Raw genomic sequence first — 25,000 nt, 5'->3', positions numbered from 1 at the left:
CTGAAGGAAGACTAGTACACAATTACTTTGAAAACATAGCATCTGAACATACCACTGTTCCTGTCCCTGAGGTGGTCAACTTCCCGCACAGTATTAATTGAAAGATTGTTTATGACACTGCCAGGAGTGACGTAAGGGTCAGTTTCAGGGTCGATGTTTGGATAACCTTTCCATGGCTCACCAGGACGAAACTCTAGGAACAGAGATTTAGAAAAGAAGCTTATTTTGATTTTTTTTTTTAATAGGAAACAGCTGTCTAAACAATACATCTCTTAATGACTGAAAATCCAAAATCTTTTAAGATCTAATTGACTTAATTTAGTTTTCACTTTATCCACTTCATTTTTAGTTTGTCTGGTCCCAACTGACCAGGGTGAAATCTCAAAGCAGGGAGATAGACTTCCCTTTGTACAATAAAACTACTACTCTCAATTTCAGTCCACTAAAAATACACCCTTAATGCTTTTCTGTAGGCTGTTTCCCTGCCCCCTCCACACGTAATGAGAAGAAACACAGCTGAACAGTAAGAACCATCGCACTGGTGCTGCATACCTGGTGGCCAGTTAACACTGCTAGAGCCATTAGGCGATTTGGCACGGGGCCAGCCATCCCCAATAGATCCAGGAGGACTGGCTGGTGAATTACTGCTGTTCATAAAGTCGTATGGAACAAATGGAGACTCTTCCAGCCTAAAACCACTTGAAATAGCACCTAATTACAAAAAAAAAAAAAGTTGTCAAATAGTTTTCATAGCCAATTTTTATATACATATATATACACATATAAAAACATGCCCATGTAAAGCATTCATGAAATATATAGGAGCACACTGTCCTCTTACGATGTCAGGTTATACAGGAAGTCATACAAGATTATATAATCTAAAATGCAATGTCTCTGAATAATTCAGGAGAAAACCATAAGAATAATCTCCCATGGAACCATCTCATTAAAATGGTATACTTATTAAATGTAAGTAAAATATTAATTCAAGAGGGTAAGAGCATTCTGTGAGACCCCAACTGGATAACCGGGGTAGTGAATATATTCCGTGATGGGAGAGCTCTTAGAATAAACATCTACGAAATCTGAAGGACCTTTAGCTACTGCAAAGCTCTGTAAATTCTACTCAAATTCCTGGGAGGGGAAAGAAGTAAAAAATAAGAATCACTGGAGGCAGAGCAAGGAATGAAAGCACTGTACACAACCTATTTGATTCCCTGCAAGTCCTGTAAGGAGAAATTCAAAAGTTATTACACAGCAAAGTCAAAGATATTCTACAGTTCTGAGGGAATAAATGACTTTTACTCATGATTCAATATAATACAGAGTTCTAATAATGAAATTCCTAATACTATTCACAAAACATTACCTACAGCTAAAGTAACACCAACACTTCTGACTTCTGTTTATCTGTAACCATCAGGTGAAGTTCAGAAGTGCAGTAGCAGGATATCTCCGCTAGATGCTGAAGGCAGCAAATCATTTCACAGTAGTTAAACAGCTGACACATCTAAAAATATCCAAACAATCTGAAGACTGAACAGTAATAGGAGACTAGAGACATTTCATAACTATCTTTAGACACAGAACCTTTGTGCTATAGACTCAAATTTTAACTGGATGAGATTTCAAGCAACTGAAACAGTTGAAATGTCATATGAATCCTGATTACTGGAATGAAACACGAAGCAACCAAGTCTGCCTCCTCTAAAACTAAGTGCAGCAATGGTACTAGTCTATCCCTTCTAAGCTCTCCCCATTTTTAGAATGCAAATGTACACATTCATAATCAAAACCTGTAACTAGAAATGTCAGACATGACCAGAATGTGTGCACACAGATTTAAATTCCCATAAATCACCATAAGACCAGCAGGGTAGGGGGAAAGAAAGCCAGAAAATCTAAAGCTTTTGGTTTAAACATATATGAAGATTTCCAATCCAGATTAAGATAAAACTAGTAGCAATAGTCAGTCACACTTCAAGAAAAGCCTGGTTAAAAAAGGAATTCTGCACAATGTTTCTACTCAATATCATCACAAGATCACTTCTGTTAAGTAAAAACATTTAAGAAAGCTATGGGCTGCTGTACAAGCAGCAAGTCTGGCACAGATGACAGTACGAATTCTGACAGCTACAAGCAAGACAAACAACTGTCGTTACCACTACAGGCCAAAATATAGCAAACCTGTATTTAACACACAGAATGTGAAAATCTGATGTGTAACACCAAATGCTACTTAATGACATGTTTAACATACCATGTTTGCTGGAGTTTTGATCTAATGATGTGTTCACAGAAATGCTGTCTACTGTAGTCCATTTCCTCAGTCGAGATTGTGGCTCTTTAATACTGCTCATATCCATGTTTACATTCAAGTTTGAGTTCATTCCTAAAAACATAATTAGCTTATGAAATACAGACTAAATGTTTTTCTTCTACTAATTACCATTATTGTTCTAATAAACATTTTAGAGCATATTACTATGGTTATTTCATGCTTCCATGTCCATTTTAGAGACACATTCTAGCATTTAATACAGTGAACTTACTACAGACAGAAGCTAAGCTAAGCAATGCAAAGCACTCAGAAGTTCTCAGCTGATGTCTTCATGCAAAAATGTCAGTGGAAGAAGCCATTGAGGAAATCAGAGAAACTAAAATGTAAACATCTAAGAAGTGTGGCACTTCTAACATCAGTCTAGCACTAGCACAACAACTGATCTCATCTGTACAAAGCAGAAGTACAGTACTTTGAAGAGCTACGCTCAGCAGCTCCTTCTCAGCAGAAGTTACGTACTGGTACCTGCAGTTACAACCTCATTCCTGGTGTTACTGGGGCTGTTCAACAGGACACCTTGCCAGCTTCTGAACCACACCAGCATAGATAGATAAGCACTTTGCGCGGAGCTGCACAAGTAATACTACCCCCAGATACTAATACCCCTCACTAATACTACTATTGACACCAAATATTAAAACCTCACTAAGATAAAACAAAACTTGTCTTCGCCTGTTCTAAGCTGTTGTCTGTATTTCAAAATATTTACTTGCCACAGAATCAACACAATGCCAATCCAAATCAGTTCAAACACCTGTGAGAACCAGCTATTCTGGGCTTGGATAATGTGCCCACGCTGCTGACTTTGGCATGCCTCCTCTCTTTCCAGGTCTGTCAGGGTCCTTAATTCACAACCATACCTGGGTTACATTTCCAGCCCTTCAGATCTATTTACTTCATTTCTGAAAATAAACCACTACAGCATTTTGCCTTAGGGCCAGAGGCACACAGGGAACTTCTCAAATCTTTACTAGAAACACCTTCATTCAGCACTGGAAACCAGTGCTTAATTTTTTTCCTAAGTCAATATTCACTGCCATATAGAAGCTGGTTCATTTTTTCATTTGTTTCCTTCTTTTTTCGTTTTTTTCTTTTTTTTTGTTTGTTTGTTTTTTGTTTTTCTTAAAGGCATGAGCAGATGTTGATACCATAAAAGAAGTCCCCTGAAAAGTCTCAGAGAAAGTGCATTGTAACAGAACAGCCGAGTTTTAAGAAATAACAACTATCAATAGCTGAAACAGAAAAAAGGGAAAGTCCAACCAATCCCGTTTCTGACATCTCTCTCTGGCATTTTGTGGTTGTCAAAGCAATAACCTGCGCACAACAATAACCTTTCTTCTAACTCTGAAGAAGCTTGCGGAAAACAGACCTCTAAAAGAAGGGTTAGAAAGATCACAAGCTGGCAAATAGGCACATGTAGCTGATAAGGTCAATGCCAGTCCCTTGGCAGACACAGATCCATGTCCATAGCTCTGTATTTGAAATCTGTGGGCTGAGGGACGAACGTCAGTCCCTGGACATACTGTAATTTTTCATATCCGATTGTGGAAGATTTTATGTTGTTCTGCTACACTCAGTATTTGGCAGAAAAAGGTTATTTTTATTATTAGAACAACTTAATTCTAGAAATGAATTGGGATGTGACTGCAGGACTCGTCAACTAGACAGAAGGACTCTTCCAGTCCTCCCCAGTCTCTGCTTTTGATGAAAACCACCACTAAACCGTGTCCCTAAGCATCATGTCTACCTGTTTTTTTAAATACCTCCAGGGACAGTGATTCAACCACTTCCCTGGGCAGCCTGTTCCCATGTCTGATAGTCCTTTCGGTGAAGAAATTTTTCCTAATACCCATCCTAAACCGCTCCTGGCACAACTCAAGGCCATTTCCTCTTGTCCTATCGCCTGTTACCTGGGAGAAGACACTGACCCCTCCTCGCTACACCCTCCTTTCAGGTAGTTGGAGAGAGCAGTAAGGTCTCCCCTCAGCCTCCTTTTCTCCAGGCTGAACAACTGCAGTTCCCTCAGCCGCTCCGCGTAAGACTTGTTCTCCAGACCCCTCACCAACTTTGTTGCCCATCTCTGGACACGCTCCAGTTCCCCAGAATGTAAACAGGACATCCCTGATTTTGTTGCTAGGTCTCCTGACACTGATATTAGAACATGGAGGAAACATACCCGCAAGATCTTCTGGAAGACAACTTGGGAAGTTCAGCTCCTCACACAACTATCCTACCATACTTTGTGCACTTGGAGGATGCTACCGATACTCCTCTTGACTCAATTTTTCACTAAAGGTGAAAAAACTCCAGCAACCTACTATCTCTACCCTTAAGTTTTCATTTGTGGAATGAGTGTGGCTCCACTTGCTTATATCGCAATACAGTACTACTCCAAAGAGATCCCAAAGGGTTCTTACATATACTGCAGCAGATTCCTGAGGGATCTCAAAGCAATCTTACATATACTGCAGATCCCTGAAATGTGGCAATGATTAAGGTGAGAAAGCAGCTACTTAACAATAGTATATGACAATTCAACTCAAGAAATGAAACACAAGAGAACCTGGTGTAGGCAGGATGCGATTACTCAGCATGAAGTTTGGCAAGAAAGTTAAATATTCCTTTCATGAGAACTAACATAGTGTCTCTAACAGCTAAATAAACTTCATTTTTATGCCTTGCCCTTTGGATGAAAGCAATAGTTCTATCTTGATGCCAGTCATCATCAGCAATTATTAAGCAGCAGCCTGGACTCAAGACTTGCCACAAGCAAAATTCCAGTGTGCCACATGCAGTGCAACAGCACGGCTTGCACCGACCCACTGGCTCCAAAACACTCCACCTATAAGCACAAGGATTTCAGCGGCAGTCTTGATTAAATAAACTTTTCTACAAAGGGCAATGAGAATGCAAAGGAAATCAGCCCAACAGAAACGACCAGATTAGAATAACGTAGAAGAAAAGCAAACTGAAGAGGAGGAAAAAAATAGGGATAAGGAACAAGTGGTAAATGGTATACAGTTGTAATAAGTATAGGATAGCATTAAAAAGGGACCTAAAGTAAGGAGAAAATATACAAGCCTGGAATTTCTGAAGTAGAAATTGGACAGAAGCCTGGAAATGTAGGGAGAAAGAAACAGGAGATGTTTGTATTTATAAATGTTCAGACATTTTGCCTGAAATGAGACAACCATTCTTTAAAAATGCAGAGCTAAAAGCTTTCTTCCCTGGACAAAATCACTAGAAAGGAAATTAACACTGTCTTCTACCTATGCATTTCCAGATTCATTGAAAACGTTTTTAAAATCCAAAGAAGTGAAACCACACCAATGGACTCTTTGTATGGACTCTACTTCTAAAAGTCCTTTAGCTCCAGGAATCATAACTGCAAAAGGACTTTGTGTCATCCTTGGGACCCAGAGGACAAAAAAAGAAATAAAGAGACAAACATTCTTTAGGAATGTGAAGCATTTTGCACTGAAATACAGACAGTCACTTCTGGGAATGAGTGTATTTATGAAAAAAGTTCTTTGGTGATAACTGGATAAGCCACACAAAGAACTGCTACCTCCATTAAAATTGTAAGTGCTAACAGGATTGCAATCACTATTGTTTTCAGAGGAGGCAGGCAATGTGAAAAGGAAGGCTGTGTGTCACATATGCATTAATTGACTGTGTGAAATTAGCATGGAGAAACCCACCTATAGGGAAGCTGCTGAACGCATTTATTGGTGATGGCCCTTTTTGTAGCTCAGGAGTAGCATGGGGTATGACATTCTCGAGGAAAGATTTCATTGTGGGTTGATGGAGTGACTGCTGTTGAGAGGGTGGAGTTTGCTGCTTCATTAACAGGTTTGGATCAAGCTGACGGGACTGTTGCATCATCTGTTGCTGCATACTAAGAGATCGACCCTTAAAAAAACAGAGCAGTTACAATATAAATAGGCAAAAGCTTTTCCACCTTTAAAGAAAGACAATGAAACACATCTTTGGGTTCTGTGCATCTTAGCCCAGCAGAAGCCCAGCGCTAAGCTATGTCACTCCTTTAAAGCTTGTCAAAATGCCATTCACTCTTGCACACTTCAGTACAATTTATAACAAGAAATGCAGCTCAGGACGAAAAACAGTTTTTAAAGATAGTTTGAAAAGTTAAAAATAAACGTATTTATTTACCTGCTGCTCCTGCTGTTGACGACCACCAGAAGGCATGCTTCTTTGATTCTGCGCTTTTTGCTGCTGAGCCAACAACCGCTAGGAGACAGTGTTTTGTGGTGGTTTTTTTAAGAACAGTTTATAGCTGACGTAAGTCTCTACTTAGACTTTCAAACAGAACACAGAGCGACTAGCTTTGTTAGCTTACCTGTAACTGGGAGATCTGAGAAAGCTGGTTTAACTGGGACAGTTGATTCAACATGGCTACCTGTTGTGGGCCAAAGAGTGGGCTCAGGCCACCGTTGTTTGGTGCATACTTCAGTAATGATACTGGAACCTGCAAAATGGACAAGTATGAAAAGTGACTGACAGGAACGTGCACATAGTTACACTAGACATAGAATATTATCACCTCTGGTTACCAGTTGCCTAGTTTCTGAAACACCGATCAAGCCAAATATATTTTCAAATATTTACAGAAAAAGTAGCAGCAACACCAATGAACAAACCACAGTTTTCTGAAGCAGCATTTTGGTAGTTTATCTGTAGAGTGCTCTATGTACTTAGTTACCTGAGGGGACAGTAATGGAGGAGGCACTTGAGCACGTGGATTAGGCTGAGATGAATTAAGAGTTTGTGCTGGAGGCTGCTGCATGCTCCTGGGCTGTGCTGCTATATTACCAACACCAAACATACTGGGATTGCCATTCTGGGGAAAGAACGGACAGTCAGTGACAATAAACCTCTTCTCCTGCTTCTCCCACCCCTACACATTTGAATTACAAGTTAAACACACATCAATCACATAAGTAGCTAGGATGTTATATCAGAAGGTATTAAATGCTGTCAAGTAACATGCCAAGGATATGCACACAGCCTTACCTGTCTAACAGAATTCAAGTTTTGCATACCCAGCCCTGCTAGGGAGCCAAGGGCTTGGTTAGGTAGTGCATTATTTGAAGGGGGAAGCTTCATGTTTTGATTGGACATAAACTGCATGTTTTGGGACTCGTCTGCTACAATGCCATCCTGATTGGACAGACAAACCGATGCGCAACAACCAGCCAGCAAGCAAGCAGAAGGGAGAAACCATTGCCAGGAACAGAAGGGAAGAGTCACATGACAGTCCAGCACCAGCAGGAAATAGGCAGAAAACAAAAGAGATCAGGTTAGTCATTTGCACTGCAAATGGGCTACAGAAAGTGCTTAGTATTATATATCAGTATGTTAAAAAGAACAAAATATATCTTACGGATTAACAAGGAAGCCCTATTTTTCCTCTCCACTAAATGCAGAAAGCTAAGGAGCACACACATAACTACTCAGAATGCAGCGTCAAAGAAGTTCAGAAGTGTCCACCAGTAAGACACCTACTAACCTTATCAAAGTAAGGACCGCGATCCATGGAAGACTCTTTGGAAATTTGAGGACGAGAACCAGGGCCTTTTCCAACCACACGATTGTAATCTCCAACACTGAGGCCGTGCTTATCCATCTCCATCCGCTTATCTTGCAATAACCCTACAAAAAAGGTGAGAGATGCGACTACAACATTGAAGAATTATTCAGTTTTTCAGATACACAGGAAAACAGTTTATGCTTATGAGGGGCTGAAGTAATACAGCTCTCAAGCTAGATACTAATAAAAGAAAACATCAGTTTTAGCTTTCCTCTCTCTGGGCTTCACTGAAACGGGAAGGAAACACTACGAATCGATGGCTACAGACAACTCAAAACTTGGAATCAGCAAATTGTCAACAGATTTTGCTAGGCTTCACAGAAGTATTATTCTCGGTTTTCTCTTCAAAAGAAGAAAGCGTAATTGTTTAAACTTCAGTTTCCAGTTGTGAATGCCCCTTTTTTTTTAGTAGCAATAAACATTATCTTTGCTTTGAAGTAGTATCTTTATCACACGCCCTACATTTGTGTTGTATTTCAGAGGCTCTTTAATTCGATTCAGTTAAGAAAAAAGCATAACTATTTAGCTAAAAAAAATAATCCTCAAACACAAATCTAAAGTATTTGTGTTTATTAAAAGCAAATTTTAAGCTATCTTTTATCATTAATTCTTATATTAATTCCAGGCAATAGAAGATCAAAATATACGCAGTAGGAAAGAAGTCCATTTAGTACTGCACTGCATGCAGTACAAGAGAATGACTTTCCAAGCCGATGTTTTAAATTCAAATTTAAAAAGATGAAGTAATTTAAATGAGTCTTGCCATTAATACTAAAATCTAAAATTCAAAGAAGAGTTTCTTTACACAATAGACTATAAACCCAAAAGTGAAAAGACCCAATTTTAAACTAGAATAAAAAGAATGCAACTACAATAAAAACTACAATTCTACAATTACTTTTAATTAAATATTCTATCATTATAATATATTGTTATTAACGTATTAAAAAATTATACTATATTTGATTTGCTAGGGGAATCATAACAGTCAGTGGATTCACATAAAACTAAAACTGCTCACAAGTCATTCCATACTCCAGTTTAAACATTTCTAAAATAATCATTCGGTATTACTTTAGTTCTTAAAACTGAACATGTGTTTCCAAGAATGAACCACAATGAGCAAGTGTGGTATTCGGAACGTTTCTGTTTATATTTAAGTGAAGGTATCCAGAAGGCAATCTAGATATTTATATTACAAGAAACAAACCCACCACATCCTGAAAAAATTCTTTCGTGTCACCTTAATATATATAAGCTTAGCTTGATTTATGGATAATATTACCATAGCAACCAGCTGATTCAGGTGTGTAGTGTTACTCAGTGCACAATTTTTTTCCTTTACAAGGGTATTCCTTTCTTTAGGGAAACATATATTTAACTACATATAGTTATAACTATATATATTATATAAAGTTTTTTAAAAGTTATTTACAGTTATTTATATATAAACTAAACGAGAGACTGGAAAGGAAAGCAACAAACCCCAGCTACATTCTCCTATTCTTACCTCCAGACATGTCCATCTTATTGCTCTGTATGGTTTCTTCTGGTGATTCTCTCTGAAGTAATAAAATGAATCATAATTATTGAATAATAATATTTTTAAAAGCTAAAACAAAGAGATTCATATATACTATTTCAATTCAAACCTGCAAGAAAAAAAAAGCGAGACAGATCAGATGCTACTTTAAAGCATTTTCCTCCCCTTAGCTGTTACCCAATTGAAAACAGGTATCTTCACCAAAATATGTAAGTGACATTAAGTAAAAGAACAGACTACTGGATGAATACCTGGGTAGAGTTTACAGAAACACTTTTCATCAATAAATAGGTCTTTTTGTAATGTGGATGTAAAGAAAAGGGATGGGTGACAGCCAGGAGACAAACAGAAGTAACATGAAAAATACTATGAAAACGAACACTAGGCAATCAAGCATTTTAATCTGTGCACTATAACTAGCACTCTAAGAAGGCAGTAAAGCCAGGTAAAGGTAAATACTTACTGAAAAACTGAGATTTGTGAATTGCTTAATGAATGGATTGATCCATGTTTCATCTTGCTTATTTCCACCTTTCATTATTCCCTTAAAAATAGAAAGAAATTCCTGTGATACTCAGAAGATGCTTACCACCTACTGCTTCAATTACATCATAAAATATTATGAATGAAGATTAAAGCTTAATGGTACTCCACTCAGTGCAGCAGTCTGTTCTGACTTCGCTTTTAGAAATGACAACAGTGCAAGTACCTTGACTCAACCTCCTCTGGGAATTATTTTACAGAATAGGAAAGCAGTAGCGCTCAGGAACCTCACCACCATTTGGTGGGGTTTTTTTTCTGTTTTGTTTTGGTTTGGGGTTTTATGTGTTTGTTTGTTTTGGTTTTTTCTTTGCATGGCCAGCTTGCACTCTTATGTTTGAGCCTGACATCTAAGAAACCAGAATTACCTTTGTGGGCATTTTTTTCATATATGGTGGCCAATTTAAAGTTGGGTTAGCTTCTTGTGAAGAACCGCTGTTCCACATTCCAATTTCTACATCCTCTTCTTCCTCCCAGCTGGTCTGACGACTGCCTGTCAATGGCATGTCATCTCCACACCAACTATCTTGCATAGATTTAGGCCCTGGTTGTGAAAAAAATCCAGCACGTTAACATTTCTTTTAGCAACTGACTACTCTTAACACAGAAACTAGCTTTGTGTTTACTGCAAGATAAAAAAGCCCTCAAAAAATGTAAAGCTTCTAGAGAAGCATTTCACCTTCCTCAAATACTTTTATTCAAAGACGATGCAGAAAGCACTCACCAGGTTTATTTGAAGCCTGTTGACCAAGAGAAGCGTTTCCCCAGCCAGAGGTGCCTGCTGCATCGCTGATGGGTTCTCCCCAGCTAGTACCAGTATCCATGGGTTTACCCCACGCTGAAGTTCCATTATCTACAGTAGTGGCTGGAGTAGAAGGCTCTCCCCAACCTTTTTAAAGCAGTATGAGTTATTGGCATGTTTTTAAACAGCATTAAAAAAGCTATCTAAAGAGACTCACGTGTTTTCCCTTTTCTAGACCCATAACATACAATAAAAAGCGTACTGGTACCCATTTACATTCTGTATGAAGGTAATTATTACAACTGTAAGCTATTCCATTAAAAAAACATAATCAAAAAATACAAGTTTCATACATAAAAAATTACATTTTGATAGTAGAACTTTCTAAGATATTAAGTTCCTAAGAGCTGCTCATTATATTTAAGCTACTCCTCTTCACAGCTGAAAAAGAGACAGAACACAAAACACCTCATAAACACCATGCGAGCTCATCTGCAAGTATCATTATTCACTGCTCCCAAAACAAGGAGATCAGAAAGTCTGACCTAGAGTACATATAAAACCATCACCCTTCATTCTGTCCTGTAGCAGCTCAACACTTTTTTTTTTTGGGGGGGTGGGTGGTGGTCTTTGGCAACATTAAGTTTTAACTGTTTTAGTATCAAATGAAGAAAAATACTTTTGTTCCTCAGATACTATTTTAAATATTTTGCATTCCCACGCCCCAGAATTCAAGTAGAGCTACCTAGTCTTTATTACTCAAGCTATTTAAAACTAGAATAGATCTTCCAATCTGTATAAAAATCTCCAACATCTATAAGCACTGCTGTTACTTTTTTTGATCAATAAAAATGGTACCTCAATGGCACGTTCCCTTTCTACTTTGAAACTGAAATATTGTTATATGAAGCAAGAACAAGGTAATTGTTTTACAATTAACAGAAAACACAAATTTGCATAAAACCAAGTCTTACCAGAACCCGAACTGCTCTCCTTGCTAGACATGGCACTTGAAGACAGTAGCTGCTGATGTACCTGTGCTTGCTGGTCTGAACTGCTGCTACTGTTTGGGACATTTTTATTCCACATATTCACATTTTTGTAGTTGTATTTGCTTGGATCACCCCAAGCAGAAGTTCCATCATCAATTTCCATTTTACGGCGTATTGATTCAGGGGATGGCTCCTCCCAGCCAGTGGGTTCTTCCTCCTTTGCTGGTGCTGGCATTGGTCCACCCAGCCAGCCTGACCCTGGGGGTTTGTTTGTGGAAGATGGTGCTCCCCAAGAGCCAACATCTTGTTTGTTCCATTCTGGAGAGTTGATTGGCTTTGACGAATCCCCCCAGCCTTGAGGCTGATTGGATTTAGAAGGGTCTCCCCAGCCCTGGTTCTGATTAGACTTTGCAGGCTCATCCCATCCTGAAGAATTATTTGGGTTTGTACTATTACCTCCCCAAGTAACAGAATTTGATTTACCTGGCTCATTCCAACCAGATACTGATCTGTCGCTGTCGCTACCTCCCGAACTGGATTTCTTAGCCTCACCCCAATGGTTACTTCTTGAATTTTCACCCCAGCTATCACCGGCAGAAACTGCCCAACCCTGGCTGGCCTTTTGTCCATCTCCCCATCCCTGTTTGATCTTCTGTGCGTCATTCCAAGATGACTTTTCCTCTTTGCCACTTCCCCATGATTGATTGCTCTTGACCATTACTGTAGCAGCAGAATCTTCTTCCCACCCCCCTTGGCTGTTTGACCCTTTGGAGTCGCCCCACCTTGTAGCAGACTTTGGATCTCCCCACCCTGATACAGATGAGGTATCATTATTATTAGGGCTAGGTCTATCCACACACCCCCCTGAGCTGGAAGTCTGTGTCACAGAGCCTCCCCAGGCCTCTGTCCCATTGTCAGTTTTTCTTTCACCCCTCGGTGATGTTTCAGTATCCCAGGCAGTGTTCTGTTTGATTGGAGTCTGTCCCCAACCAGAGTTGGAAAGGACACGTGGATCTAAGTCAGTTCTGTTCACTATGCTTTGGAGTAACGCATGCTGGTCAACTTTCCTTCTCTCTCGGTTCTGTCCTTCTGTAGTTACTCTGTCTTCATGGCATCCAGTGCTCTCCGAACTACCTTCGCTGTCCCCCGTACCTGTTTTGGCCCATGCGCTGTTCTGCTCAGTTATCTGAGAAGCAGCAGGACTCTGGCTGTTAAGGTCATCCTCCTCAGTAGATTTCCATCCATTTGTAAACTTCCTGCTGTTTCCATTCACGCTTTCATTGGAATGCTGATTACTAGGCAGTTTACTCCATTCCCCGTTTGAAATGTTAGTGCCAGTGTTTTGTGCAGGGTTGCCCCATCCTCTTCTACTCCCGCCAGCACTTGCACCATTTCCACTTCCCCATGGCATATTCTGGGAGTTGACTGTCCCTGCCTCCCATACCCCTCCTCCTTTATTCCCATTGATTTGAAAGTTAGTGCTGCCAGGCCCGCTAATGCCTGGCTGCATTAGAGTTGCATTCACAGTGTCACCATTAGCTTGGCTGTTTGGGCCTGAACATTTGTCTCCAGAGTAATTAGAACCATAGGCACCCCATGTAGTACCATAAGATCCACCATTTTTCGCCTCACCATTGCTAAGATGAGAAATGGAAGTGCCATTTGTAACTGGAGAGGCCTGAATCTGAGAATGATTCATTGTGCTCACACGCCAGGCCCCATGCCCTGTATTATTAGGCAGTTCGTTAATCTGCACCGAACCAGCAGAGTTTGGTAAACTAGAGGTCATAAAGTTAGTAGTGTTATTTGGTCCATTCATTTCAGTGTTAAGGTTTTGAGGTTGCCCACTGAATGAAACCTTCCTTGTACCATTTACTTCAGAATCACAATTTTCCTGAAGGCTTCCCCAGGAACCATGGGCGGAACCACCCACTTTAGAGCTAATACTCTGACTATTAGATATCTGACCTATGGTACTGCACTGAATATTTGTGCCAGGATTACCACTCCCTACAGACCCTTTCAGGGCATGTCCATTGTTCTCCAATACAGGCCAGGCACCATGGTTGCCATTTGAATTCAAAGTGCTTGGATTTAACCCTCCATTTGATGAAGAGTTTATGGTGCCCCAAGCATTCATTCTATTGTTGCTACTTTCAGATTTGCTGTCAGGAGCATCCACAGAAACTTGACATGTGCTTATTATGGTGCCATGGGATAAACCCCACGGCCCATTAATACTTCCATTGCCCACATTATTGCTGTTGCTACCAACCACAAACTTATTTTGAGAACCATGTCCAATGCCATTTCGAATGCCATCATTTTCACCACCTGTGCTCCCTGAAGCCATTATAACGAGGTTTCTCTCTGACCCAGAGCTAGAGGCAGAGTCAGTGTCCATACATTCTGATGTCAACTCTGGGTCACTGCCAGTGATTGATGGCCATGCTTCTTTGTCAGAGCCGTCTACAATAACTTTATCCCAGTTTGTGCTGGAGTCACTATTTGAAGAGACTGGTCCCCAGTGAGAATTTTCATAATGGGATCCTAGACCACTGTGGTTCAGATCTAAAGAGAAGAAGGAAAGTCCAAAAGCATTGTTATAAGTTTAGTACTATTACTTCATTAAGCAGAAGAGGGAAAAAATGTATAAAGACGTTAAGAATTATTTTGCTTATTTTAACACTACAGTCACTGAAGATGACAGAGAAAGCTTCCAAGTACAGCTGTTCAGGATGCTGCCAGATGCATAACCTAGAACACTTCTCACCTGCGCACAAAGTTGCGCTCACAAAAAGCAGGAAGATGCACTCCTACAGCTCTTTTTATCCAGAGATATATTTTTTAAAAAAATACTCTGTATCACCATACACAAAACAGTTTGTAAAAACACACACATATTAAAACCTAAAATACTATATAAAAATCAAAGAGATTCTGAAAGGCAGAAATCTAAACATGATATTAAACTGACCTAGTAGTACCAATTGCTGTATGACAACAGCCAGAGAAACACACACACATCCACCCCTCCATTACAAGACATTATATAAGATTTCTTAAGTACAAGTCAAGATATTTTCTTTTATATAAACTTCCCATTTTCATTTATGCAAGAACTACTGTTTCTTTTTCAATAAATAAGCTGATCATGTCTGGAAATCAAGATGACATACATCCTAATTCACTTACAAACTTTTCATGGTTAAATACATGCACCATGGACTATTTGCTACAAAACAAGTGCTATCAATTTTCATCTCATATGTTTATAGTGCAGAGACCACCCCCTGCGCCAAACTGGAATCAAAACATAGGTGCACCAGAAGATGAAACTATGAAAGTGTGAAGCACGTGAAAAATAGTAATGAAGTTGGCAACAGAACACAAGTACAAAACGCCTGTGAAGTTTTTTACTTAGTATTTGCCTGAACTGAAAGAATAACAGTACTAGTGTATGCTCAATTGCTCTATATGTAGCAAAGCATGCTGCTTTGCCCATTAAAACATTCACTTTTTTAAAAAAAGAAACTGTCAACTTTACTTTGTCATGTTCCTATTTTTGCCTTTACTTAGAATATTCAAAATGTATGCACCTAAATATAAGAGAAAAAAGCTTTCTAGCTCCTACTCATTCTTAATGGATTTTTACGGCACATGCCCTACATCTGAATAGAAACTGTATCTGTTCACCTTAACAGACAGAGCTAATTAGTAACAAACTGCTACAATTATCAAGCTTTATTTTTTTCAAAAGCTGTTTAAAGAACATTTAGGGACTTGCTACTTTTAAAACATAGCATTATTTTAAAAGCCTCTTGTGTTTCCAAGAACTACATGTTAATTGCAAAGTCTGAAAGGAAGCTGCCAGTCTCAGCAGCTTCCCCCTTCTGCTACAAGGACTGCCAATTCTGCACTGAAGCCCCACATCCTGACGCCCACCAACCCCTACTTACGACTCAGGAACAAGTAACTGAGTAGCATCTACTCTATTAAACGTGTTAGTCACAATTGCCACCTATTTAGAAGTTAAAACACATACAAGATAGGAATTTTGGCAATAGCTCAGCTCTCAAATGCAGAGATCATTTGGCAGGAGCCTGTTCTTAGTGCTCCAACTCAACCACAACAAGGGTTGATGTGGTTTATTGTGTGTAACGTGACTGACCAATCTGAAGAGAAGCACAGTTGATGTAGATTTAAAAAGAGACCTCGTTTCAGTCTTCCACCTCGCAAAAGGTATTTGAGAACACCATGACAAGCAAAACCCCCACATTTTAATATCAGAGTGACAAATTCTAAATGCTACATTATTTAGATTTATTATCTTTATGATCTACAGGCAACGGGAGGGAACTAGTTAGTATGGAGAGTTTACCACGGTTTACACTGATGCGCAAAGAGTTCTGGTGTATTTTTCATTAATTTTTAATCAATATCAATATTATTCATCCTACAGAGAAAAAGAATCTAGCCAAAGACCCTACCTCCAAGAGTAGGTAGCCTAGAGCAGCACAGAGCAGGGATCACCCACTGCTTCTCCACCATCCGGGATGATGGAAGCTTGAGAGAGTCAAAGCAATCAGTTAAGCTTCACATAGGAACTACAACATGAGAAATAAGGATGCTGGCACAGCAATTTGGCACAGGGAGTAGTGGAAAAAGACCTGTGGCAGGCAGAAATAGGGCTGCAATGGTTAGAAGTGCCCTGCAGCTCCACAGTCTCAAAGAGGGGAACCACACAGCATCCTTGAGAGAACTGGAAGACATTCATTCACTTGAGCATAACCCATAAGCACCTATTAATGTGTCACTGAAAAAAACACTGTAACATCTGAACAATTGTCCAAGAAAATCCAAGATTCCAAATCTCACACTGGTATTTTGAAAACTGACATTTATCTTATATTAAAAGGCTCATTAAGAGTTGTTAAGAGTTGCTAAGAGTTGTCTGCACTCTGATGAACTAGAGAATCAAGAGGATCAAAAGCTGCCCTAACAAACCAAAATCTTGATTACATAAGAAGTACCCCAATAACACAATCGAGTTTAAAAACGACATGAAAGTACACATATGGCACACAGCCTGAATTCAGTGTGAAGCAAGCAATACAGGTTATGACAAGCCAGAGTGAAATGGTAAACAAATCCTAATTTGCACAGCAATAGAATACTTAGATAGAATACTTACAATAGAATAAGCAAAAGGAAGCTTATATTTAATAAAATTCTTTTATACTAATTTAGATGCAATACACAATTTGTAATGAGCCAATACCCAAACAACATACAATGATTAATTTCCAGTCATCCAGAATTTTGTCCTAGCACATACAAAACTACCTTGACTAACAGTGTTTTTCCTGGACATAACTGCCTGTTAGTGATTCCTAGTATAAGCTTCTGTTCTGAAATATTCCTATCTGAATCTCCACAACCCATGAACATCTGAGATTAAGTAGATAATTGCTTGCTTAATCAGTATTTATCTCCGATTTTTCATATTTGGCAGATACCACAAAAACACCTTCAAAATTGAAAAATTAGAGTTAACAACATACTACATTTGGTGCACAGCAAAACCAGCCTGTAGTTCTACTCTTGGTTTTCTCCCCAGAACTATTTAGAAACTGCAAATGAACTTCTGCTGCTTAAATCCCGGACCAAAAAAAGAAAAAAAAAATTTACACAAACCCAACTTTCTTAAAATCCAGTAATCAGCTAAGATTTTTTCAATAATTTGGAATTAAATAATTTATTGCTCTCTAGCTAGGAGTTATCCCTGCAGGAAATGTTTGCAGGAAACTGTATATATTTTCCGAAGTAGTTTGTTTGTTTTCTAGTACCATCACATGGTTTAAACTAAACAGTAGAATTAAAAAGTATAAATGAAGAAATATCCGAATCCTGCTCCCTTAATGTTTGCAGGAAACTGTATATATTTTTCTAAAGTAGTTTGTTTGTTTTCTAGTACCGTCGCATGGTCTAAACTAAACAGTAGAATTAAAAAGTTTAAATGAAGAAATACCTGAATCCTGCTCCCTCTGTCTCCTTTTCCAGTTCCAGTACACACTGGTACCCACAGGCTGTCAATACTATATCGTTCCAATTATTGGAACCTTCATTCCTTATGAAAAAATGCATTTTAGTAAACAGGCTTTTTAGCTTCTATTAAACAAGCTAAAAAGCACCTTTATTATGAAATGACAAACCAAAAAAAAATAAAACCTGTTTGTTAAAATCACCTCTCTGTTTCTCTGTGGTAGAGAAAAAGGTCTGTGTGTGTTGCGTTAAAGTACTCCAACTCAAGAATTAGCATACGTAGCTGTTTGCCTTTGCAATAGTTTCCTAACTGCTAACGCAGGAGAGGAAAGCTGCCAGGACAAGGGGACAGTGTCCCTTTGCGCCTAACCCAGCACAACTGGCAGCTCCCCTAAACAGGACTGTCCCGCACACTTTCTCTCTCCCTGCTCTCCTCTCCCCAGCTGGGGCTCTGGCCGCAGCTTGCGCTGGACCGAACACCCCTGCAGCACTGCGGTGAGCCAGGACAGCTCGCCGAGCCACCGGAAAAAGGATGGTTTTCCATCGCATGAAGAATCTGCCCTGACTCACTAAGCGGTCAAATTCAACACAAGGGAAGAGAGCGGAGGGAAGAGGAGAGGAGGATTAACAGCACCCCTTTAAGAGCAGTCTTCGAGGCAAACAGAAAAGATGCAACACGAAACGTTCTCCTAAGCACTGTGCCCAGGGCAGCCTGATGGGTGCACGGCACAGCCAGAAACAGAGCCAGTCCAAAGCATCCTACAGCACTATCTGCCTTCCTCCAGACATTTCATACGGCATGTCCCCAAGCCCTCATACATCACATTTGCTCCAAAATATTACTTTAAAAATAAACAGCAAGTGTTCTTCACATCCATAGCCAGTAAACACCACACACAGCTGTAGGTCTCCACACACGTGCTACCCCAGCATAAACTCAGCATTCAAAATAGAAAGGCTCCCAGACGTGATTTCCTCCACTGTGCTGTTAAATATCTCTGATACAAAGCACGGGCTTGCACAAATTATTCAATTTAATACCACGAAGAGGCAATTTAACATGTAAGCATAAAGGTAAAAAAAGACACTTCATATTTTAATGCTGAAGTGCCACAAAGTTGAAACATCTGTTTTGGTATGAATTATTTTAGAAAATTAAAAGTGTTTAACCAAATGTCATATGTAATGGCACAGAGAAAGTATACTTAAGTCAGTCATTCACACAGCGCAAGTTATTGAAAAACATAAGCCAAAGGGAAAAAAAAAAAAAATTCAGACAAAATTGTGTGAAACATGTAACTACTACAAACACATGTAGTGCAAAAAAGGTGAGATTTAAATAGCTAACCTGACTGGTTAGGGGAGTGGCTCACCAAGTCCCGAATGGGAGGCATGCCTACAAAAAGAAAAAAAAAAAAAAGGCAAGAAAATTACAGAAGTGTTACTAAAGTAAACTAGCCTCCAAGAACAGTCCCCAAACTATTCATTACTTTAAAACCATTTGTTAGCACCCCTTTTTCAGGATAGGTTTCTCTTAAGAGCCATCTCTCAATCTTACTGACTGTGCTAGCGACAACCAAGTCCTGAATTGCCTCACCCACAGCGCTGAACACGCCACTGATACACTGATAGCAAACCCAGCTTTCTACATATAGCATTTAATTATTAGCAAACTTGCTGCTTTTACTATTTCCATGACTAGTTAGTTTTTATACATTTGGCATTTAATTAACCAATTTAACATGTTCTTAATTTTAAATTATTTTCATTTTAATTGATTTATACAAAAAAGAGGAAGAATTTATAGTAATTGAAGCCAAAACCAGTTAATTTTTCACTGTACTAACTTAAGAATTTCAGAGGTCAGCCCTGAAACTTAAGCAAGTTCATATCACTTCTTTGAACGGCACGCTTTCTCCTGAAAGTCATTATTTTGCTACCTGATTTAGCATGCAGAACTAAGTACAGTCCAACTCTGGTTTAATTTAAGTGTGTGCATAACAAATTTCGTTTACCACTCTTTCATAGTTTCTTCCTCCTAAGTGTCCTATAGGCAGCATATGAAATCAAAGTTAACATTTCAAATTCAGAAATTTTACAGTTGGAGACCATAACTGTTACATTTAAGGCAATGTTTCCTAAATTAATTCAACCTCCATCACTATTAACTGCAAATCCCAACTGTTTGCTTTTTCCCCCGACTGCTACAATAGCCGACAAAAACCCCTGGAGTTACAGGAAAAATCTTTTGTTTCCAAAGGCTTTGGTTATAACACAATTTTGCAGCTCCGCTGCAAGATGCACGAGGAAAAAGTGAGACCCACTCACGTCAAAGGAGGAACCCAAGAAACTGGACAAACGCCAGGAGCCCGATGATGCTCTCCTGTTTTGTTCTGTCCCACAGTTGTAAGCAATTACTGCTGGCAAATATTTTAGTTCACTATATAAATCATTTCATTGTGGAATAACCACCTGGTTATTCTGATGTGTTACAAAGCACAGAGGCAAACAAACACACCAAGGCAGCATTCAAGACTTGCTTTCATGTGAAGTTTACACATGAGGGAAAACTTCAGTAAAGCAAACAACCAAATTGGGTATGAAAACGTTCTGATAAAGAGCTAACTTACGCAGATTTCTTAAAATAACCATCTTGGTACAAGACTGTATCTGTTTCAGAAGTACTACATGGCATGAGCTTCACTCATGTGTCTTTATTAAACAGATATGCCAAATGTGCTAAAAACAGCAGAAAAAAAAAAAACCCAAACCACAGGACTATCCCTTCTTAAGCTTTCCTTCTAAACAAAGCAAGGTAATTTTCAAAAGAGGAGATGATTGTCCATGTTTTTGCATGGACAAATTTTACTTGTGTTTTCACAAGTAAAGAAGGTTTTTTTTTTGACCATTGATATAAGTAAAAAATTCTCCAATACCAAAGACTTAAAAACTTGCTGTGGCCAGGGTAATTAAAAGACGACTTTAAATTTAGCAGCACTTGCGTTCTCTGGCTTTTACAAAGCACCTACTGAACAGTTATAACCACAGCTGGAACTGGGGAGAGATCCTACCCCGTGGTCTGTCCAGGAATGACAGATAAAGCAACCGGAGCCATTACCAATTACAGCAATTTTGGCTTCAACACTTCAAGCTACAGTTTTCCTTTTAACCCTAAAATACAGATTGATCCCAATATCCATTAAATAATGCTCAGAAAAAAAAAAGAAGTCAAGAACTTAATCTCCAAAGATATTCCATTAAGGTATAAAATTTGTTAACTCAAATGGCCTGCACACGGGTATGCTTTCAATAGGAAAGGATCTACAGATATGTCAAATTTCATGAGATTTTTAATTTCAGAGGTAACAACAAAGAGTACCTAGAAGTTGCTGTTGGAGACTAAAAGAGGAACTAGGAAGAGTGAGTAAGACTGAGACAGGCAAATGACAGTAGTATTTCCTTTCAGATATAAAGGTGTCAAAAGACATTAAGTCACTCTCGGATGCTGCTGGACTATGGCCACCTCCACACTACCTCCCAGGCAATTCATTAGACAAGATTTTGAAACCATTACAGAAATCCAGCACTGGAAAATTATTTTTCTTTGCATCATCATCTTACCTACATTTCTTAAAGACCATGACAAAACATCCAAACCAGACATTATTCCTGGTTATATCAGAGGAAAGAGACCTTTCAAGCGCACAGATACATGGCACCAAGTAACAAGAGCCTGGCCACCCAACCCCCCTCGTCGATTCTGATGAGTTTACCTTGGACACAGGGGAATGCCCCGAGCACAGCACACAGTTAACAAAGATCTAACAGGATGCTACAGACAATACAAACATGTTCTTAAGATGGGAAAGTGATTTGGCCAACCTTTCTCTCCCCTAAAGGCTCTCGGAACCTTTTTGTTACCAGCTGGACGTGTAGACAGATTATTCACATAATTAACACATTATTCAAACCGCAGAACTACTCCCAGTAAAGCAGTTGCCTCAGACGCTCAGTGTAGCATTGAGGCAGTACCGCACAGGGACACATTGACATCTCCCAGCCTGAAGGTGGTCCAGCACAAAAATCACGCAAAATTGAACAGAATGCAATACAGAAATAGGAACCCAACTAATTAAATATTGGACTGGCGTTCACAAAAAGTGCAATGAAGGACAGTATACTCAAAAAAACCCTCTGGATGCAATTAGGTGGTTTAATAGGTCGTATAGAGAGTAATACTTCTTAGATGAGAGTAAATGTGAATTTATATTTAAACCAGTATTTGCTACCATACAATTTGACCAGTAGAGGATATATGCTGGAGAAAAATTTTCATCTTAGAAGCAAGTGGGTATATGACAGGCTACTTTAAACCCGACTATAGACAGGAACAAAATTATACAGGTGAAGTAAAAAGAAAAATAATTAACTGCTTAAAATCACTTCTTGGAAGAATTCTATCAGTACATTACAAAAATAATAGTGGAAAGTAATATTTGAAACATTACTCAAGGGGCACATGGATAAACTGCTCCCAATGATTTGATTGTTTCTGTCCATTTTAAATACTGCTTCTTCAAGATTCACAACAACTCACAATTTAACTAAAATTTGAAATGTCAAGGCTATTTTCCAGAAGTCTTTTCTGCAACTGAAGGGGCCACGAGTCACATCCTTTATAGTGTATAAAACACTAATTCTGAGAAACACTGGGAATTCAGCAAAGTTTCAGAAGAAGCCATCTGTGGGATCGTGCACACCGCTACTATGTGCACATCAAAAACCAAATACAAGTATAAAAATAAAGTATTTGTTCAACATATTAAGTGTTAGCATGCATTAATAACAGATCGCTTCAAAAATCTAGATCCTTATAAAGAAAGTTACATTTTTCCAGCCAAACCCAGACTGCATTTATTGTCCAAAAAGATTTGCTGAACTGCATGCTAGTACATTCACTGAACAGCAAATTATGCACATGCAACAGGTAAGGTTACTACTCCTTAAAGGGTATTTGAAGAGAATGCATAACAAGCTAAAATAATAAAGGCTAACTATACTTAATACTAATAGTAATAAAGGTAAAGCTCAATCCATTCTGTAAGACAACCTAGCTTCAGGTAGAAGAACAAAGAAAAACTCTGACCTAATAACAAAAAGCAATTCTGATAATCTAAACAAGTTATAATGTATCTCTAGATTTGATAAAAATAAAGAGTCTTAAGATAATGTTCAGAATGCTCTGGGAACTGTCTGAAAGACGATTCCTCGTGAGATCTGTGTATCAAAATTGGATGCAAAAAAGGTACTTCATACCATGACCACGCTTGGATCAATTATTAGGATAAAGACTGGAAATTCAGAAGAATAGCAGTGGTCATATTGGCTTCAACATCTGTTCAGAAACAGACATGACTATTGTACACCGCTGGCAACAACGAGCAACTAAGACGTTTTAAGTTTCAGTATGAAACTTGCCCAAAGATGGCTGAAACCATCCTCTGGTATCAAGCTACGACACAGGAAAATATCTCATCATGCTACAGCTTACATTTTAAACTTTAAATAATATTAGCTCAAATATTTCACTGATAATTGAATTTAAACTATTTGATTTTAGTTAAAGGAAAACAAGGTACCTCCCCCTCACCTGGCTGTTTTTTGCTGCTGTTCGGCACTTCTCCGTTGGTCACTGGCTGTTTATTTGTGACAGTGCTGCCTCCTGACTGGCCGTTTAATACTTTAGGAGTAGATCCCAGGTTTGCAGCTATAACTGGTAACTGCTGACCTCGTTTCAGAAGCTGTTTCTGTTCCTGGTGTCGAAATCGCGGTGGTACTTCACGAGGAGGGTATCGAGGCAAGGTCTGCTGCTGCTGACTGTTGGCTGTGGCCCGCTTGGCATTATTATTAGTGCTGGTTACTGTGGAAGTGCCGTTAGAGGTGACAGGCTGAGGCTGGCTTACACTTGTCTTTGTTTGTTCTGGCACTACCCCCACCCCCAAAAAAAAGAAAGTTGGACAAAGTTATTCATAAGAACAGCAACTTAAAAAAATTGAAGACTAAGTCAATGTTCTTAGATGTATTTATATATTATGTAACGGCAGCATTTTTTTTCTGATTCAAGTTGTAACTCATTCCCCATTAAAAGCTCTATTATCCCATAATCACACAGCTTTAATAGCACAGATCTGGAAGCAGAAATATGTCTTGCTAGCAATCCTAACACAGTTATCTCAGTTAAAGCATGCTACTACTAACAAGCTTGTTATAGCTTTACCTGACAAATCAGCACTATGCCAGTTTATTTTGGCATCTAAACTTTACTTTGAAAAATATTTAAGTACTAAAAAAAAAAAAATTAAAATATCTTACTCCATTGGGAAACTTAAGCATTACATATAGAAAAATTTTATGGTCTTGCACAAAAAGAACAAGAGGTGAACAGGACATACCAAACACATTGTTAAGACTTGCCTGCTTTATCAACCCTAACATCCAAAGGGAAATACATTACCAGCCTTAAGTCAATCTGTTGCCAGCAGGAAAAGCTAATGGCACAGGTAGCCCCATGCACGGCTTGGCAGGACTGTGCCAGCATTGACGAAAAGCCAAATGCGCAACTGCAACTCCAAATTATCTTTCAGTCTTGACAGCACGGCCACTTTAAGGCACGATGAAGGTCAAATGATTTGCAGAGGTCATCGGTGAGTGAACACACCAAACCCTGTAACCCATACTTCAACGCTGCTGAATATAGAGAAAACCGCGACATCCTTAACGCCTCCAGCCCAACCAGTACAAAAGCAAAGGTGTAAGTAGGGGGTGTTCAGGTGGAGGTAACTGGTTAGGAAACCAGGCTCAATGGATAGGAAGGAACACTGTGAGCTTCTGGATCTGTTTCCTGGTGCTGCTGCCATTCATCCCAACCGCTGTAACAGGTAAACTGGAATTCCAATCCCTATTGAGATGTTAATGTACTTTTCAAATTTCTTCATGAAGTGTGTTTACATTTACTGTGGAACTTACAGAGATACCTCAAGACCTGATCATGACTTCCCTCAACACTGACTTCCCTGCGTGGTCAAGACATCATCTCTACTCAGAGCTCCACAAAATGAAACTGGCAGTTTTAGAAGTTACCAAAGGAAAAATAGCTGAATTCATGTAGCATTCGTGCTGCTAA

The 25,000-nt window shown here is 39.1% G+C and overlaps 1 protein-coding gene across 1 annotated transcript in view; it reads right to left on the bottom strand.

The window, feature by feature from the left end:
- TNRC6A (trinucleotide repeat containing 6A) overlaps nucleotides 1-25,000 on the bottom strand; it is a 117,399-nt gene that overhangs the window by 5,087 nt on the left and 87,312 nt on the right. Inside the window, exons 6-21 of the mRNA XM_009895166.1 lie at nucleotides 23,468-23,803; nucleotides 19,166-19,213; nucleotides 11,755-14,343; nucleotides 10,763-10,927; nucleotides 10,407-10,582; nucleotides 9,962-10,042; nucleotides 9,466-9,517; nucleotides 7,875-8,017; nucleotides 7,068-7,205; nucleotides 6,705-6,833; nucleotides 6,518-6,595; nucleotides 6,046-6,256; nucleotides 5,426-5,458; nucleotides 2,264-2,395; nucleotides 553-711; nucleotides 53-193 (exon numbers count right to left, since the gene is read on the bottom strand). Of these exons, the coding sequence (XP_009893468.1) occupies nucleotides 53-193; nucleotides 553-711; nucleotides 2,264-2,395; nucleotides 5,426-5,458; nucleotides 6,046-6,256; nucleotides 6,518-6,595; nucleotides 6,705-6,833; nucleotides 7,068-7,205; nucleotides 7,875-8,017; nucleotides 9,466-9,517; nucleotides 9,962-10,042; nucleotides 10,407-10,582; nucleotides 10,763-10,927; nucleotides 11,755-14,343; nucleotides 19,166-19,213; nucleotides 23,468-23,803 (4,611 nt within the window). The remainder of the gene's footprint in view (nucleotides 1-52; nucleotides 194-552; nucleotides 712-2,263; nucleotides 2,396-5,425; nucleotides 5,459-6,045; nucleotides 6,257-6,517; nucleotides 6,596-6,704; nucleotides 6,834-7,067; nucleotides 7,206-7,874; nucleotides 8,018-9,465; nucleotides 9,518-9,961; nucleotides 10,043-10,406; nucleotides 10,583-10,762; nucleotides 10,928-11,754; nucleotides 14,344-19,165; nucleotides 19,214-23,467; nucleotides 23,804-25,000) is intronic.

The sequence above is a fragment of the Charadrius vociferus genome, unplaced genomic scaffold, assembly GCF_000708025.1.
Source record: "Charadrius vociferus isolate BGI_N301 unplaced genomic scaffold, ASM70802v2 scaffold600, whole genome shotgun sequence".
In the NCBI taxonomy this organism is placed as follows: domain Eukaryota; kingdom Metazoa; phylum Chordata; class Aves; order Charadriiformes; family Charadriidae; genus Charadrius; species Charadrius vociferus.
The sequence above is the reverse complement of the archived record's forward strand: the minus strand, read 5'-3'. Positions and strand labels throughout refer to the sequence as shown.